General features: G+C 41.0%; 1 protein-coding gene and 3 non-coding genes across 4 annotated transcripts; 3 read left to right on the top strand and 1 right to left on the bottom strand.

The window, feature by feature from the left end:
- The first annotated feature begins 743 nt into the window (after positions 1-743).
- Trnad-guc lies at positions 744-815 on the top strand. The gene has a single exon. It is a non-coding gene; the product is annotated as a tRNA-Asp (tRNA).
- A 1,444-nt stretch (positions 816-2,259) lies between these two features.
- Positions 2,260-2,331, top strand: Trnad-guc. Its single transcript has one exon. It is a non-coding gene; the product is annotated as a tRNA-Asp (tRNA).
- Positions 2,332-3,396: 1,065 nt separating this feature from the next.
- Positions 3,397-3,468, top strand: Trnad-guc. The gene has a single exon. It is a non-coding gene; the product is annotated as a tRNA-Asp (tRNA).
- A 13,226-nt stretch (positions 3,469-16,694) lies between these two features.
- LOC124136362 lies at positions 16,695-20,339 on the bottom strand (the record flags this gene model as incomplete). The annotated part of the gene is made up of 4 exons (XM_048401566.1): positions 16,695-17,265; positions 17,481-17,925; positions 18,969-19,267; positions 19,573-20,339. Coding segments are annotated over 4 exons (1,947 nt in total), but the record flags the coding sequence as incomplete, so codon positions are not given.

Here is a 20,339-nt window from a genome sequence, read left to right as displayed (position 1 = left end):
TGGTCAGTATCCCCGCCTGTCACGCGGGAGACCCGGGTTCAATTCCCCGCCGGGGAGAACATCTTTTTAAGCTTAGATTTTTCAAGAACTATCCATCTGCCCCTTTCTTCAGATTGTTGTTCGTCAATGACACCAATGCCTGCTTTTAAAATGGTTTTCTTGGTAATGGTTTACTCTCCATTTCTGGTGGGATTATGGAAATGTTAACAGTTAGGATGAAACAGTGGCAGCTCTGTGTCGCTCATAGATAAATTCACACCCAATAGAAATGATTATAAGCGTGTGCATGTCTTAACTTGGATGAGAGCTAGCTGCATGCCTTGCTCTCTACAGCTTACTATTTTTGTCTGTGCCTTTCAGCCAATCCTCGGTAGTATAGTGGTCAGTATCCCCGCCTGTCACGCGGTAGACCCGGGTTCAATTCCCTGCCGGGGAGAACATCTTTTTAAGCTTAGATTTTTCAAGAACTATCCATCTGCCCCTTTCTTCAGATTGTTGTTCGTCAATGACACCAATGCCTGCTTTTATAATGGTTTTCTTGGTAATGGTTTACTCTCCATTTCTGGTGGGATCATGGAAATGTTAACAGTTAGGATGAAACAGTGGCAGCTCTGTGTCGCACATAGATAAATTCACACCCAATAGAAATGATTATAAGAGTATGCATGTCTTAACTTGGATGAGAGCTAGCTGCATGCCTTGCTCTCTACAGCTTACTATTTTTGTCTGTGCCTTTCTGCCAATCCTCGGTAGTATAGTGGTCAGTATCCCCGCCTGTCACGCGGGAGACCCGGGTTCAATTCCCGGCCGGGGAGAACATCTTTTTAAGCTTAGATTTTTCAAGAACTATCCATCTGCCCCTTTCTTCAGATTGTTGTTCGTCAATGACACCAATGCCTGCTTTTATAATGGTTTTCTTGGTAATGGTTTACTCTCCATTTCTGGTGGGATTATGGAAATGTTAACAGTTAGGATGAAACAGTGGCAGCTCTGTGTCGCTCATAGATAAATTCACACCCAATAGAAATGATTATAAGCGTGTGCATGTCTTAACTTGGATGAGAGCTAGCTGCATGCCTTGCTCTCTACAGCTTACTATTTTTGTCTGTGCCTTTCAGCCAATCATCGGTAGTATAGTGGTCAGTATCCCCGCCTGTCACGCGGGAGACCCGGGTTCAATTCCCGGCCGGGGAGAACATCTTTTTAAGCTTAGATTTTTCAAGAACTATCCATCTGCCCCTTTCTTCAGATTGTTGTTCGTCAATGACACCAATGCCTGCTTTTATAATGGTTTTCTTGGTAATGGTTTACTCTCCATTTCTGGTGGGATCATGGAAATGTTAACAGTTAGGATGAAACAGTGGCAGCTCTGTGTCGCTCATAGATAAATTCACACCCAATAGAAATGATTATAAGCGTGTGCATGTCTTAACTTGGATGAGAGCTAGCTGCATGCCTTGCTCTCTACAGCTTACTATTTTTGTCTGTGCCTTTCAGCCAATCAACGGTAGTATAGTGGTCAGTATCCCCGCCTGTCACGCGGGAGACCCGGGTTCAATTCCCCGCCGGGGAGAACATCTTTTAAAGCTTAGATTTTTCAAGAACTATCCATCTGCCCCTTTCTTCAGATTGTTGTTCGTCAATGACACCAATGCCTGCTTTTAAAATGGTTTTCTTGGTAATGGTTTACTCTCCATTTCTGGTGGGATTATGGAAATGTTAACAGTTAGGATGAAACAGTGGCAGCTCTGTGTCGCTCATAGATAAATTCACACCCAATAGAAATGATTATAAGCGTGTGCATGTCTTAACTTGGATGAGAGCTAGCTGCATGCCTTGCTCTCTACAGCTTACTATTTTTGTCTGTGCCTTTCAGCCAATCCTCGGTAGTATAGTGGTCAGTATACCCGCCTGTCACGCGGGAGACCCGGGTTCAATTCCCCGCCGGGGAGAACATCTTTTTAAGCTTAGATTTTTCAAGAACTATCCATCTGCCCCTTTCTTCAGATTGTTGTTCGTCAATGACACCAATGCCTGCTTTTATAATGGTTTTCTTGGTAATGGTTTACTCTCCATTTCTGGTGGGATCATGGAAATGTTAACAGTTAGGATGAAACAGTGGCAGCTCTGTGTCGCTCATAGATAAATTCACACCCAATAGAAATGATTATAAGCGTGTGCATGTCTTAACTTGGATGAGAGCTAGCTGCATGCCTTGCTCTCTACAGCTTACTATTTTTGTCTGTGCCTTTCAGCCAATCCTCGGTAGTATAGTGGTCAGTATCCCCGCCTGTCACGCGGGAGACCCGGGTTCAATTCCCGGCCGGGGAGAACATCTTTTTAAGCTTAGATTTTTCAAGAACTATCCATCTGCCCCTTTCTTCAGATTGTTGTTCGTCAATGACACCAATGCCTGCTTTTATAATGGTTTTCTTGGTAATGGTTTACTCTCCATTTCTGGTGGGATCATGGAAATGTTAACAGTTAGGATGAAACAGTGGCAGCTCTGTGTCGCTCATAGATAAATTCACACCCAATAGAAATGATTATAAGCGTGTGCATGTCTTAACTTGGATGAGAGCTAGCTGCATGCCTTGCTCTCTACAGCTTACTATTTTTGTCTGTGCCTTTCAGCCAATCAACGGTAGTATAGTGGTCAGTATCCCCGCCTGTCACGCGGGAGACCCGGGTTCAATTCCCCGCCGGGGAGAACATCTTTTTAAGCTTAGATTTTTCAAGAACTATCCATCTGCCCCTTTCTTCAGATTGTTGTTCGTCAATGACACCAATGCCTGCTTTTAAAATGGTTTTCTTGGTAATGGTTTACTCTCCATTTCTGGTGGGATTATGGAAATGTTAACAGTTAGGATGAAACAGTGGCAGCTCTGTGTCGCTCATAGATAAATTCACACCCAATAGAAATGATTATAAGCGTGTGCATGTCTTAACTTGGATGAGAGCTAGCTGCATGCCTTGCTCTCTACAGCTTACTATTTTTGTCTGTGCCTTTCAGCCAATCCTCGGTAGTATAGTGGTCAGTATCCCCGCCTGTCACGCGGTAGACCCGGGTTCAATTCCCTGCCGGGGAGAACATCTTTTTAAGCTTAGATTTTTCAAGAACTATCCATCTGCCCCTTTCTTCAGATTGTTGTTCGTCAATGACACCAATGCCTGCTTTTATAATGGTTTTCTTGGTAATGGTTTACTCTCCATTTCTGGTGGGATCATGGAAATGTTAACAGTTAGGATGAAACAGTGGCAGCTCTGTGTCGCACATAGATAAATTCACACCCAATAGAAATGATTATAAGAGTATGCATGTCTTAACTTGGATGAGAGCTAGCTGCATGCCTTGCTCTCTACAGCTTACTATTTTTGTCTGTGCCTTTCTGCCAATCCTCGGTAGTATAGTGGTCAGTATCCCCGCCTGTCACGCGGGAGACCCGGGTTCAATTCCCGGCCGGGGAGAACATCTTTTTAAGCTTAGATTTTTCAAGAACTATCCATCTGCCCCTTTCTTCAGATTGTTGTTCGTCAATGACACCAATGCCTGCTTTTATAATGGTTTTCTTGGTAATGGTTTACTCTCCATTTCTGGTGGGATTATGGAAATGTTAACAGTTAGGATGAAACAGTGGCAGCTCTGTGTCGCTCATAGATAAATTCACACCCAATAGAAATGATTATAAGCGTGTGCATGTCTTAACTTGGATGAGAGCTAGCTGCATGCCTTGCTCTCTACAGCTTACTATTTTTGTCTGTGCCTTTCAGCCAATCATCGGTAGTATAGTGGTCAGTATCCCCGCCTGTCACGCGGGAGACCCGGGTTCAATTCCCGGCCGGGGAGAACATCTTTTTAAGCTTAGATTTTTCAAGAACTATCCATCTGCCCCTTTCTTCAGATTGTTGTTCGTCAATGACACCAATGCCTGCTTTTATAATGGTTTTCTTGGTAATGGTTTACTCTCCATTTCTGGTGGGATCATGGAAATGTTAACAGTTAGGATGAAACAGTGGCAGCTCTGTGTCGCTCATAGATAAATTCACACCCAATAGAAATGATTATAAGCGTGTGCATGTCTTAACTTGGATGAGAGCTAGCTGCATGCCTTGCTCTCTACAGCTTACTATTTTTGTCTGTGCCTTTCAGCCAATCAACGGTAGTATAGTGGTCAGTATCCCCGCCTGTCACGCGGGAGACCCGGGTTCAATTCCCCGCCGGGGAGAACATCTTTTAAAGCTTAGATTTTTCAAGAACTATCCATCTGCCCCTTTCTTCAGATTGTTGTTCGTCAATGACACCAATGCCTGCTTTTAAAATGGTTTTCTTGGTAATGGTTTACTCTCCATTTCTGGTGGGATTATGGAAATGTTAACAGTTAGGATGAAACAGTGGCAGCTCTGTGTCGCTCATAGATAAATTCACACCCAATAGAAATGATTATAAGCGTGTGCATGTCTTAACTTGGATGAGAGCTAGCTGCATGCCTTGCTCTCTACAGCTTACTATTTTTGTCTGTGCCTTTCAGCCAATCCTCGGTAGTATAGTGGTCAGTATACCCGCCTGTCACGCGGGAGACCCGGGTTCAATTCCCCGCCGGGGAGAACATCTTTTTAAGCTTAGATTTTTCAAGAACTATCCATCTGCCCCTTTCTTCAGATTGTTGTTCGTCAATGACACCAATGCCTGCTTTTAAAATGGTTTTCTTGGTAATGGTTTACTCTCCATTTCTGGTGGGATTATGGAAATGTTAACAGTTAGGATGAAACAGTGGCAGCTCTGTGTCGCTCATAGATAAATTCACACCCAATAGAAATGATTATAAGCGTGTGCATGTCTTAACTTGGATGAGAGCTAGCTGCATGCCTTGCTCTCTACAGCTTACTATTTTTGTCTGTGCCTTTCAGCCAATCCTCGGTAGTATAGTGGTCAGTATCCCCGCCAAGGCGCACCACCTCAGAAATCCATAACGCCCCTGAAGATCATGCCTCACTTAGTGATACATCTAAGAGATGCACGATATGTGGCCTTCATTCTGACAGATGTTACTGCTTCATTGAGCCCTCAGATCCTGCTCTGGATGATACAGAGCTGAGTGATGATGACAACACAGATACTGACAGCCGTGAGCCTGTTCAAACACCTGCAAGGGTCGGCAACCACATCACAGTTTGGAACGTGATGACCAAAGATAATGACGATGTGTCTAAAATGCAAGAAAACGACGATCCAAGCACTGACAAACCTCAGATGTCGAACAAAGCAACTGCTGAGACCAGTCAACCGCCATCCATAAGTGATGCATACCAAACGGTCACTAGTAAAAGGAAAAAAAGAACTCCGAGACAAATTCAAATAAAAATAATAGAAGAAAAAGACACTCTGGAACTAATTCAGACAGTTAACATGAAATATCCATCTCTACTTACAACATCACTCTTTGTCATGATTCTTTCATCATGGAATGTAAATGGCCTCAGAAATATTGGATTTTTTTAATTTTTGCAATGATAATGTAATTGCTGGAGGGGATTATAATGCAATTTTAGATGTGCATTATAACAGAGGTGTTAATATGAAAACATTTAGTATGAAAAGTAGTAATCGTTTACAAACGTTATTGAATACCAAAAATATGTATGATATATGGAGATACAGGAATCCCAACAAACGGGAATATACAAGACAACAAATTGTTGATTGTGTCATCAAGCAGTCACGTTTAGATTTAATTATCTTATCGAGATCACTCATTTCTTTTGTTATAAATAGCTACATAAAATATTCAAGTATAAGTGACCATAACATCAACTGTCTTCATATCAATTTCAGTAAAGTTGAGAAGGGACCAGGTTTATGGATTCTTAACAATAAACTATTAGAAGATGCAGAATTCATAAACGCAGTTCAAAATATACTGAGTCAAATTAAAAACTTAACATTTTTAAAAGTAATCCCATATATGATATACAACGGACAAATGTATCAGAGAAGGTAATTTTTAATCATTAATGTCCAAAGAAGGATTTTAATTAACGGTGGTAACCATAATTTGTTCCAAGCACCTACGGTATTCGGTAATAACATCAACAGTTTAAATCAGTAGCGTGTATGGCCACCATGTGCGTTGACAACTGCCACACAACGCCTCCGCATGGACCTTGTGATGCTTGTGAACACATGATTGGGGAGACGACGCCATTGTTGCTGCAAAATGGTGCCAAGATCTTGCAAATTCTGTGGTTGGTTCTGGAGAGTGCGCAGACTTCTGCCAAGAGCATCCAAAACGTGTTCGATGGGATTGAGGTCGGGAGACCTTGACGGCCAGTCCATGACGTTGACTCGCGCATTCTGAAGGAAATTCCTTGTCACAATTGCTGTGTGGGGTCTGGCATTGTCGTGTTGGAAGATCAAACCGGGTCCATGTGCTGCCATAAAAGGCAGAAGTTCTGGTGCCAGTACCTGGTCGCGGTAAGCAGCAGCTTTGAGGTTGCCACGGATGACAAGAAGCCTGGAACGTGCATTGACACAGAAAGCACCCCACACCATGACACTTCCGCCTCGAAATCTGTCAACTTCCTGTACACAACACTGGGCATAACGTTCATGACGGCGCCTCCACACCCTCGCCCTACCATCAGCAAATCGAAGATTAAATCGGGATTCATCACTGAAGACGACTTGATTCCAATTCCTCTGAGTCCACCGAAGTGTCGCTGTGCCCACAATTGACGTCGACGTCTATGTAATTGAGTCAAAATCGGCCCGCAGTATGGCCGTCGTGCTTGAAGGTGAGCAGTTCTCAGACGGTTTCTAACAGTTTGCGCACTCAGTCTACCCCTAAACAGTTCATTTCTGGTTGATGTAGCCGTCACAAATCGATGGCACGTGGCACGTTCACGTTGCACATTTGAAAAGGCGTGGCATGACAAATGGCCGTAAAGACTTTTGTTTGCTTGTGTTTTTTTTTTTAGTTAATGACTGTTAACAAGTAGGGCTGAGAACACGTGCGGTATTATGGCCACGTGACCAGTTGCACGTGAAAAAACACTTTTGCCACAATAGTGCTGTGCACATAATTTTGATCGATTCACCTGCCCAAAAAAGGGTGTTACCTGAAGACAATACGTGGTCATTACTGTTTAAATACACAATAAGGGCCCACAATGATAACTGGTCAAAATGTTAAAATTTTAGGATTGTGAAGTTTTTAATTTGGTTCAGTATATTATTAATGACAATGTTGTGTGCCAAACCTACCTATCAAAACCATTGGTATGGTGGGGTTGTTTAAATGTCAAATTCAAAAGGTGCGCTATCTATTATTCATGCAAAAAAGCTAAGAGATACAAAAGTGAATACTTTAAACTTAAAAAGTCGTTACGTATTGAATATGAAAATACTTCGTTTTTTCTAAACCTGGAAAAAAGTAAAGAAGAAGCTAACTGTATAAAGGAACTTGAAAAAGACAATGGGCTAGTTCAGTCCATATAAGACGTATTGGATCATGCATACACGTTTTATTTTCACCTATATTCAGCAGTAGAAACTGACGCAGATAAGCAGGATGAAATTCTAGGTTTAGTAACTGATTGAATATCAGATGAAGAAAGAATCAAACTTGATTTGGGTATCACTGGTGAAGAAATAACAACAGCCTTAAAGGGAATGAAGCGCCGTAATGATGGGCTTACGGCTGAGTTTTATGTCACATTTTGGGATGTGCTGGAACCTATTTTTGTCAACATTGTGAATTGAATATTTCAGGAAGAAACATATGCCCGCAACCATGACAAAGGGCGTAATATGCTTTTCTTTAAGCAGAAAGGGAACAAAAGAGATATTCGTAATTACAGGCCTATCTCTATCTTTTGAATGTTGATTCAAAACTTATTTCCGTTGTATTCCGTCGTTAATATTCACTCCATGAGAGATGTTATTGATTTTGCAGATGGGAATGAAGATCATGCTTATATTGTCACTATTGACCAGGAGAAGGCTTTTGATAGAGTTTCACATTCATTTTTGTTTAAAACACTTGAAAAATTGAACTTAAGTGATAATTGTATACATTGTATTTCATGGATAAAGATTGTATACCCTCACCTGAAAAGTAGTATCAAAGTTAATGTTCATTTTACACCATATTTCTCCTTAAGACAGTCTGTAAGACAAGGAGATCCACTTAGCAGTTTACTGTACGTCATCATCAGTGAACCTCTTAATTTGCTTATTAAGAATAATGTGCATATTCATGGCATAAAAATATCTGACGATTGTACATCACTCTTATATCAACATGCTGATGATACTACTGTCACAGTATTTGATGTCCAAACTGTTTACAATACTTTTAATGCAGTGAATGATTTTTGTTCAGCTACTGGAGCCTAAAGTTAATCTTTCCAAGTCAAACGTTTTCTGTATAGGTGCAAGCCGCTTGAATCATGTTTCATTTAACATTCATGTTGCAGTAAAAAACGATGGTGTTAAAATACTTGGGATTTTCCTTGGCCCCTTTGTGACAAGGTCAACTGGCAAAATTAAATTGCCAAAATGAAATGATTGTTTGGATTGTGGTCACAAAGAAATTTAACATTCCAAGGTAAATCAAATGTTGTAAACTCATTTATTCTATCTAAATGGTGATACACTGTACATGTGCAACCAGTACCAGACTGGGCAATCAGAGATACAGAATTTAGATTTCTAACTTTGTCTGGAATAATAAAAATCCGCTTGTAAAACAATCATCTTGTATCGGTCACCTTTATCAAGGTAAATTAGCCCTCCCAAGCTTCAAGTTCAAAATTTACGCCTTCAGAACAATAATCATCCAAAAAATATTCAATCCACAGTTTCACTCATTATGGAAAAATACATGTTGGTTGTTCTTTTCCAGGTATCTAAACATTGGTCTAAAAAGTAGTATTTTCAGCATTGTTTACATTCGGGTATCGCTGACCCAGATACACCCGTTTTATGCTGAAGTGTTGTCAGCCTGGGATGCTGTCACGTGCAGCAAGAGCAAGTGAGCAAGCGGAGATCATGCCTACAACGTTATTATATCATCTTGACCTAAGGAGTGGCGCAATAGTATAATCAACAATACCCGGGATGTTAATAAAGAGTGAGTGAGTGAGTTAATATTTAACGTCACATCGGCAGTATCTCAGCCATATTGTTAATAAAGAAGATAAACATGAAATACATATTGCCACAAATGACGGGGTAATTTCGTCTAAAGATCTCTCTGTAAAGTTTAGTTATAGTTTATTTCTGAAAAGCCTTTTTCTAAAGCCAACATCTGTAGCTCACTGGGATAAATTTGCAATCAATGTGGATTGGGAAAAACGTGGAAATGGGTGTTTCTAACTGATAAATCTGCAGAACAAATTAATCTTGATATAAAAGTATGTATGAAATATACAAATATGGGAGAGTAGATTCAAATGAATGTATTGTGTGTAAGCATGCTGTTGAAGACATTTTCCATATGTTTATTTTTTCTGATGAATTTGAATAATACTGTTGATATTTTCAGAGATTTGTTCTCTGATGTCTTTCTAAGGTTATATTCGTCGGCATTTCAAGTCATTATGGGTAAAATATCAACGTGACAAACAACCGTATAAATTTATTGAACGTTATGTTCTTCCAGTCTCATTTCTACAGGTTGATCGAGAAAGCTTAGTCTTTAAGCACCCATTTGAAAACTAGATATAATGTTTAACTATTACATGTACTCCTGTGATCATTATTAGTGCTAGCGTACTATGCGCTATTGGAATATGTGTCAGATGTATGGGCGTGCGTTCTGAAAGGAACAGAGTGTTATGACGTCACAGTCCCGGACAGTAACGAAGCAAGGATTCTTGCAGAAACCTATGATTTACAAATTGCAGATAAACCCATCAGCTTCAGGTTACTCCATAGTGAAAGTGTTGTAGGTTCATTCCTACACCTACCACCTTATATTGACGATACAGAAATAGGAAATATGCTCATCAAAAGGGGCATCACTTTGAAAAGTGACATCAAACACATAACCCTGAAATGCACGAACATTTTTCATGGTAGAAGGTATGTGCGTGTCGCTTTTTACTCCCGAATGCACATCTTTGTCATACTTCAAGTGATTCAACACTTTAGACGGATATAGATACTTTCGTGTGATTCACAACAACCAAGAAAGGTTATGTGGCAAATGCAAGAAAACATGTTGTTAAAGAATGCCCAGACACAAAATGCTTCAAGTGCAAAGGGCACATTGCCAAACAATGTGACTTTGAAAGAAAACCAAAACGTATTTGTGGACTATGCTCTCTACCTATTGGTACCTGCAGCTGTTTCCTTGACGAGGGTGAGAATTATCCGTCCAGTATGTCGAAGCTAGAATAGGAACTAGCCCCGGAAAGGTCATGGGATGAAGATCCTTTGGATAACGATGATGAATCTGTTGAGAAACCCGAACACGGAAAGGAAAATAAAGATGGAGCAATAGAGGAAAAAGAAGAAGAAGAAAGGGAAACCTTGAGGTAGCCTCAAACATACCTTTTGCCGATAATCGTGTTGGAGATGACACAGCGATTGGGGATAACACAACGGGGCAACCTTTCCTTAAGATGGACATGGAAATGTAACACCTGCTAAATGGAACAAATCTTCGAAGAAAAAAGAGAGTGAGTGAGTATGGTTTTGCGCTGCTTTTAGCAATATTCCAGCAATATCACGGCAGGGACACCAGAAATAGGCTTCACACATTGTACCCATGTCGGGAATCGAACCTGGGTCTTCGGCGTGACTAGCGAACGCTTTAACCACCAGGCTACCCGACCGGCCCCCGAAGAAGAGAGAAAGAAGAAATAAACTACAACCCAAACTCACAGACATTGTACTTAAAATACATTGAGAGAAAATAAAAAAGATGAACAAAAGAAGAAGAAAGAAGAAAAGGTTAATGATCGGCGAGAAATATCAGGCGTGTCAGAGAATGGTATATAAACTAATAATGTGTTTTTACATACATGTCATACTTATATTTGCAATGGTCACAACATGGTCATGGAATGTGAATGGACACCATTATGTCACTAAAATGCAAAATGTATTCTCTCTACTAGTGAACTCACACGTCGATATTGCCTTTTTGCAGGAGACCTTTTGATCTGATGATTACATTCAAAATTATAAATATTTATGGTCAGGAACAATTTTATACTCTAATGCTGATTATGTTAGAAAAGGAGTTGCTCTTTTGATCTCTCCTGATTTTAAACAAAAGGTTGTCATGCTTCAAAAGGATAATGATGGAAGATTACTAAAGGCGTCTTTATCGCTTGAAGATAAAAGAGTGATTTGGTTAAATGTGTATGCCCCAAATGACCCTAGAGAGAGAATACTATTTCTTAATAATATAAAGAATTTGGTTAATCATGAGCATTTAATTTGCGCTGGAGATTTTAATGAAATACTAGATAACAATAACACAACGTTTAACATCCAAAGTAGCAACGTTTTAAACACCTTTCTTCACAAAAACAACCTAAGGAACTATGAACAATCAAAGATTGATCTGATAATTGTTTCAAGAGACCTTATTCCATGTGTTATCAACTGTAACATTAGATATTCCTCTGTTAGTGATCACGGTATAGTTGCATCAAGGTTCGACTTTTCAACAATAGAAAGAGGTCGTGGAGTATGGATTTTTAACAATCAGTTTCTTAAAAAATTGCACATTCCATCAAAAAATCACTGAAATAATAGAGGAGGCAAAAAGGCGCCCTTTGCTTAAAGCTGAGCCACTGATATGGTGGGGTAACTTAAAATGGAAGTAAAGGAATAGTGCGAGACAGAGTCTTGCTGATATGACAAAAGATGACATTTTAGAAGAACCAAGAAGCCAGAAATGTTATTTCTGTCAAGCGCTTTTCTTCGAAGAGAAATAGTGAGGTCACTAAGACCAATACTTACTTGTTTACTTTTGGCCTTCCCAAAAATTCCAGATTCATTTAGAGCAGGTTATTGTAGCATCAAGTGGATATGTACATCCCTAATCTACTGAGATGCTACAAGTATCAGCATTATGGCCATGGATCTAGAACATGTGATGACCAGGCTGCTCGTCACGATGTGGTGGCAACTGTGCAGACAGTACTCAAGGATCCCTCTTGTGTGACCTGTGGCGGTCATGTTTCATCTTCTAAAGTTTGTCCTGCATTCAAATTGTTAAAATAAAACATAAACGGAACATCTCATTTCAAGATCTAAAGAAGATTCGTCTGGATGAAGAACAGTCTGTTCTGTTCTTACTCTGCAGCTGTTTCTCGGCCAAATTTAAAACCTGCTCCACAACGCGTTTCACGGCCTGTTTCATTACTTAGCTGTTGCATGTCAGACAGGTTATACCTGAGGTTATCTCTCTATCTGCTGATTCAACAATTGTTCTAAAAAACCACCATTTCACAAACAACTTCTCAGGACAAATCATCATCTCAGTCAAATCCTAAAACGCAATCCGAAACAAATGTAAAACAAGTCGCAAAAAAACAAACCCGAACCCAGAGCAGATTCATAAAAACATATCAGAGTGGCAGAGCCTTAAAAGGATCAGACAACCAGATCCAATTATTTCACAAGTTGGATCCCTCGAGGATATGGATGTGTCCGACAACAGCCACCAAAGAACACATAGATTTTCGCCCTCTAAGAAAAGCCGGGGTAGATCCCGAATTAAAATTCCGAATGTATTCGTTCAATGGAACTGTAGAGGTCAAACGATTTACAACTTATAATTCAAGATTTCAAACCATCAACATTATGATTGCAAGAAACATACCTAAAATCCACAGATAAATTCAATGTAAGACATTATGATTCCTACCATTGCTCCTCTCCTTCAGGTGAGAAAGCTACTGGAGGATCCTCAATTATTGTGAGTCAGGGCACCATTGGAATGGCATTCTGAACTTCTGGCACTTTATGACCACCTCCCTAATCGTTGCATTATCATGGGAGATTTCAATGGCCATAATCCACTTTGGGGAAGTGATCACACCAATAGAAAAGGAAAGATACTCGAGGATTTCTTCTCAAATAATGATTTATCTATTTTTTTATTATGGCTCTCACACATATCGACATCCTGCAACTTCTTCATACTCTTTTCTGGATTTATCTGTTGTAGAAGCCAATCTGTTTAATGAATGCGAATGGTCATGCCAACTGATGCCTCATAATCACCAAGATGATATATACAAAGGCCAATTTATCTTTGTTTCACACATTATGTACTGCAAGAATAAAGCCCGAGTTATTTCTATGTTACTGATCCTATTCAGTTGATTTTCTGATGAATCACATGTAATTGCTGATGAATGTATCCCAAGGTCCTCTTCCGTTCCACATATTCGTAAAACATGTTTTAACATTGACTGTAAACAAACTAGGAAAAAAGGCAATATTCATTATCTCACACTTAAGAAAAATAAAAGACAGTCATGGCAAAACTATGGTCCTAAAATTAAATCACGAACAACTATTTCCAAGGGTTAAAATCAAAGGAAAGGGGTCCAAATCTGGTGTTCACCATTTTAAGGATGGTGACACTCTTCTAACAGATAAATCCGATATTGCTAATAAATTAGGTGAAACATAAGATACTCATTTCTCATCAACCTATTATGTACCAAAATTAATTTCAGAAATTAAAAGAACAGCAGTTAAAAAGAAAATAAATTTTAATTCCGATAATGGTGAGGATTATAATGAAATCTTTTCTATTCATGGGCTTCATACTGTCCTTGGGCAAGCTCATGATACTGCTTCGGGGCCTGTTTATACTGACACACAACAGAACAGCAACATACAAATAATAATGGTTTATTTATTTTGGGCTGGGGGATTCTGTCTGGGGGATTCCCATTACTTATGTAATACAGCAAACCACTCGACCCCATCCTGAGGGGAAATGCCCTGCAGTGTCAAGCGCTGAGATGACCAGGCCTAGTGGTGAAAATACTAACATTTTGGGGCCATGAATATCCACAACTACCGGCGGATACTCTTGGGGGATTCCCATTACTCATGTAATACAGCAAACCACTCGACCCCATCCTGAGGGGAAATGCCCTGCAGTGTCAAGCGCTGAGATGACCAGGCCTAGTGGTGAAAATACTAACATTTTGGGGCCATGAATATCCGCAACTACCGGCGGATACTCTGGCTGGGGGATTCCCATTACTTATGTAATACAGCAAACCACTCGACCCGATCCTGAGGGGAAACGCCCTGCAGTGTCAAGCGCTGAGATGACCAGGCCTAGTGGTGAAAATACTAACATTTTGGGGCCATGAATATCCGCAACTACCGGCGGATACTCTGGCTGGGGGATTCCCATTACTTATGTAATACAGCAAACCACTCGACCCGATCCTGAGGGGAAACGCCCTGCAGTGTCAAGCGCTGAGATGACCAGGCCTAGTGGTGAAAATACTAACATTTTGGGGCCATGAATATCCGCAACTACCGGCGGATACTCTGCCACAGATTATAGCTGGGAAGGGAAACGCCTTCAACAATAGATTACAATGACATAGCTGCAAAGGGAAACGCCTTCAACAGTGGATTACAGATTACATAGCTGCGAAGGGAAACGCCTTCAACAGTGGATTACAGATGTAGCTGAGAAGGGAAACGCCTTCAACAGTGGAATACAGATTACATAGCTGCGAAGGGAAACGCCTTCAACAGTAGATTACAGATGTAGCTGTGAAGGGAAACGCCTGCCACAGTGGATTACAGATAAGGCTGTGAAGGGAAACCCCTTCAACAGTGGATTACGGATAACATAACTGCGAAGGGAAAACGCCTTCAACGGTGGATTGCAGATAAAGCTGTGAAGGGAAACGCCTTCAACGGTAGATTACAGATAAAGCTGTGAAGGGAAACGCCTGCCACAGTGGATTACAGATAAGGCTGTGAAGGGAAACGCCTTCAAGTGTGGATTACAGATAAAGCTGTGAAGGGAAACGCCTTCAACAGTGGATTAACGATAACATAGCTGCGAAGGGAAACGCCTTCTACAGTGGATTACAGATTATAGCTGTGAAGGGAAACGCCTACAACAGTAGATTACAGATAAAGCTGTGAAGGAAAACGCCTTCAACAGTGGATTAACGATAACATAGCTGCGAAGGGAAACGCCTTCGACAGTGGATTACAGATTATAGCTGTGAAGGGAAACGCCTACAACAGTGGATTAACGATAACATAGCTGCGAAGGGAAACGCCTTCGACAGTGGATTACAGATTATAGCTGTGAAGGGAAACGCCTACAACAGTAGATTACAGATAAAGCTGTGAAGGAAAACGCCTTCAACAGTGGATTAACGATAACATAGCTGCGAAGGGAAACGCCTTCGACAGTGGATTACAGATTATAGCTGTGAAGGAAAACGCCTTCAACAGTGGATTAACGATAACATAGCTGCGAAGGGAAACGCCTTGACAGTGGATTACAGATTATAGCTGTGAAGGGAAACGCCTACAACAGTAGATTACAGATTATAGCTGCAAAGGGAAACGCCTTCAATAGTGGATTACAGATAAAACTGTGGAGGGAAACGCCTCGACAGTAGATTACATATTACAGCTGCGAAGGGAAAATGCATTACATAGTGATTTTGAAAATACATAACTATGGAGGGAAACTCCTTAACAGTGTATTATAGTACCCCCAGCGCAGGGCAAAAGAGGTTAGCATGACAAATATTAAATAATAAGAAGAAGTTACATGGAATGAATGTTAGTGGATATAAGCACATGGACAGAGTATTTAAGTAATTGATGAGATATATTATTAACTCTGATAATATATTAACACAAGAATGGGAATCCCCAGTATAAAGCCTTATACATGCATGTTTATTAGTTGTTATACTAAGTAGACAAGATCTGATTACCACATAACTGGTGCAGCAGGGGATGGAGGTGGGTGTCAACAGAACAATGGCGATTGTGCACGAAAACCACTAAGGAACCTGCGCATCACAATGCGCAGATGAGGTGTGCAGTGCGAGTTACTGCCCTTGCATTCTAAATATAACTACTATAGTCCAATTACGTGACTCTGTAACTGTAAGAAACATGCTTAACAATAAATAAAGACTAGATGCAGTGTATAAAAGACACATGCCATCCTAAGGTACGTACTCATACATGTCATAGCAAATGTTGTGTGTCACCATAAACTCAACTCAAATTCCTGAGTACTAATTTATACTGACACACAACAGAACAGCAACATACAAATAATAATGATTTATTTATTTTGGGCTGGGGGATTCCCATTACTTATGTAATACAGCAAACCACTCGACCCCATCCTGAGGGGAAACGTCCTGCAGTGTCAAGCGCTGAGATGACCAGGCCTAGTGGTGAAAATACTAACATTTTGGGGCCATGAATATCCGCAACTACCGGCGGATACTCTGCCAAATGAACATGAAAGAATTAAGAAATATGCATATGATTAATTTTTAAATGAGAATAAAAAAAAACTAACTACACAGAAGTAAACTGGTCATAGTCGTACAAGGACGTAACAAATGTATGCCCTATAACCAAGGTGGTAACTATCTTCTAACCTGTATCAAGAGAACAAACAACAAACATAAGAATATGTAGTGAACTAACATGTGTATTGAAATCAAGAAATATGCTAAATAATCATGATAATACATTACACTTGAAGAAAAGGTTTACAGATAAATTCTAACATGAATATATACACTGGGCGATGTGGAGAAGGGTATTATAGCCAATGTTAACAAAGATAAGCCATATCTTTTTGAGCACGCCACAAAACATCTTGAGGTGTACGTATATATCTGGTGTAACAAGAAGATGACCACCGACCAAGGACTTGTATGAGGTGATCTGGTACTTTAGCACTGGCTGCTGATGTAGCGGCTCCTATTCGAAAGGAATGACCCTGATAGGCATTGTCATCATAACCACACAGTCTTAATAGTTTCTTAAGTTGCACGATGAAATATGTCCTGAATAATACCTTGCCATCTACCGTAACAAATAAAGGATCCGCTTTATGCACGGCATAGCGATGGCGTTGAACGAGGTAGGCTTGCATACTAGCTACAGGGCATACACAATTGCCCGTGGCTGTATAGGTGATGGTGACTCCTTTCCGGAATGGATCTGTCTTTGACGCTGCCAACAGCAAGGTGAATGAAGCCGAGATCCTGGAGAATTGCACAGCTCTAAGGGTAAGATTGTAAACTGGATTAAGTTGTCAGTGTCACAAACAAATTCTCCGCAACGGAGAAAGCCGAAGAACGCCAGACAACACACTGCTTTCAATAGTCCACAGGTGTAGGGATCAAAAACACCATGATTTAGAGCCATAACCATCTTAGTTAAGATAGAAGTTGTTATTGGCAAGCGGGGTGATGTGGACAGCCCTTGATTTTTTTTAACCCCCTGCACAATAGTTTGCAACCGAATTAAAGAACCGGATGTCCAAGGGTAAGGTAAACCCACTTGTAAATACCTAAACCGAATGCCACACAGGTATGATTTAATGGCAGAATATCGCAGCAACAATCTACGGTAACAGTGTGCCACAAATCTAATGAGAATGTCTTCCGAGATAGGAGGTAAAGTAGTAGTCCACACGAACCCCTGCATAGTCATGAAGGTGAGAAATGCGTTAACTCCTGATTGGTAGACCTGATATGTTCTGGTAGACACAGCTGATGACCACAAAAGCTCGATGTCTGCCTCGATAGTTCCTCCATGGGTTACGGGTACATCATGTCTGTCAGCTGAGGACACGGGGTTGGGTGACACTCTGCATCTGGTGCTAGGTGACGAAATCTGGCTATCTGCAATCGTGAGAGAGCATCACTTATAGCATTATCCACACCAGGAACATGTTTAGCACAAAACACATAATTCCATTGAATAGCATGTAAGGTTAATTGTCTCATAAAACGCATGATAAGAGGGATAGGGGATCTGCCTTTGTTGATGATAGCAACAGTGGCCTGGTTGTCACAGTGGAAACACACACACTTATTAGACCACAAGGGTCCCCATAAATGGGCAGCTGTCACAATGGGAAATAACTCCAAGAGTGCTATTGACAAGTTTTCTCCTGCCAAACTAAACAGTTCTGTGGACCAGGTGGATGAAAACCATCTGCCTTGGAAGAAACCCCCATATCCAAGAGATGCTGCGGCGTCTGTGTACAACTGAAAATCAGGTGAGTTGATAGTGTCTGTAATAAACATGGAGACACCATTCCAATTTTGAAGAAAGTAGCGCCACATTTGGAAATCCAGCAGGCAGTCAGCTGAGAGATGCACACTGTCCCGTAGGTTGGAAACCGAGTGAGCTACCCCTAATAGGTATCCAATAAAACTTCTACCTGGTCTAATGATGCGCATGGCAAAGTTCATGTGTCCCAGAATCACTAAGAGATCCCTCTTAGTCACATGGATTTTCTTGATTATATGGTCGATCAAGGTGACAATTCTCTGCACTTTCTCCGTAGGCAGGCGGGCCTCCATCCGAGAAGAATCCAGGGTGATGCCAAGATATTCTAGGCATTCCGAAGGACCAGCCGTCTAAGCTTTAGATAAGGGAATGTCCAAGTCATGAAACATAGTGAGCATATTGTTCATAATAGTCTGTCCAAGAGAATAGTCTTTGGCGAAACATATGAAGTCATCCAACAGATGAAGAATGAGTGGTATCTGGTAACAGTTTTGGGCTATCCAGCATATGGCTATGGACAACTGATCAAATATTTTTGGACTGGACCTACATCCAAACACTAGTCTAGTGAAGTAATAAAACTGTTGGCGCCATTTAATACCGTGAAGATGCCACAGGTCAGGGTGGATGGATATAAGTTTAAAAGCATCTGTGATGTCAGTTTTACACATAACAGATCCTGGCCCAAGTTCTTTGATGACATTGATGGCATCATCCACTGTCACATTTGACAAGGAATACTTGTCCTTGTCGATCAAGGAATTGAGGCTGGGATTCACACAATCGTCGTGAGGAGCCGACATATCCACAATCAGTCTCTGCTTTCTGGAATACTTTCCTTCGACCAGTCCAATGGGGTTGATGCGGTGAATTGGGAAGGGTGATATATAAAACGGACCAATGAGATAGCCCCTGTCTCGTTCCTGTTGCAGAAGAGTGTCGACAGCTGCCGACTTCTTGCGTCCTCTGGTGGATAACAAATTCTTGCACTCATATGTCCTAGTAGGGGGGTGATCTATGCCTGTAAAATACCCATCTGATATCCCCGAAACCAGTTCTTCCCCGAAACCAGTTCTTGCACGAAATGTTTATCAGGATGTTTTCCCAGTTGTTGCTGTAAAATGTCTACCTTAATTGGAGATATGACTGCATTAAGGGGTAGTCACTTGGAACGTGTTGATTTGTCTGATGTCTTGGAACACTTCTTGATTGCATGATTCTTCTGACATCCAGCACAGACATGAGCAAATCTACAGTTTGGACGTACACACGATTCGTAGTTGAAATTATTGCACACTTCATGAAACACGATTTGACGACCTTGAGCATCTTGGTTTCGAGGTCGGGCTTGGCTACGATTGAACATATGTGGGAGATTCTTATCTCGTCTGTTGGCACTAGCCTGGTGGATGGCTAAAGGGCAGAATTCTGTGGGGTGGGTGATTCCATGACAGTGTTGACACCTATTGTTCTTGTCAGAATTGAAAACTCTTAGGTATAACTCTTGATCCAACTTGCTCCAATCTACTTTGACATTGGACTGCACAAGAGCTGAAGCGGCTTTGGCTGAAAACATCTTATGGTAGGTGTAGAAATCACTTTCGTCACCTTCGTTGCTAAGGCTCAAAATAAGATCAAGATATCTGTCCAATTCTACACTTCTCTGAGGCCATCGGGTCAACATAATTCTCTTGTAGCGATTGAAAGCAGTGATGAAGTGTTTGAGACTGAGGGTTTTCTGTAGTCTGGGATCTCCGGCTGGGTTTAGTCGTAATTCACCATTCCCCAGTTCAATGGTACGAGGGTTAGTGGGTATATCATCTGGAACTAGTAGCAGTGCTAGGTTGACATCTCTACCTTCCACTATGTGCTGACGTAAACTGGCAGACACTGTATCTACACGGGGAAGGGAATAAGGGTCTAAGCCAAAATTACCTGTAACATGATGGGTAGTGCTTGAGGCTGTGTTGTCATAAACAGTATCGAGGGTGAAGGGACGTGAGGTGGAGAAGCCTGGTGGCCCTTGACCCTGTTGAAG

This window comes from Haliotis rufescens, unplaced genomic scaffold (assembly GCF_023055435.1).
Source record: "Haliotis rufescens isolate VD_foot unplaced genomic scaffold, xgHalRufe1.0.p SCAF_22, whole genome shotgun sequence".
NCBI lineage: Eukaryota > Metazoa > Mollusca > Gastropoda > Lepetellida > Haliotidae > Haliotis > Haliotis rufescens.
This window is presented reverse-complemented; position numbering and strand designations above follow the sequence as displayed.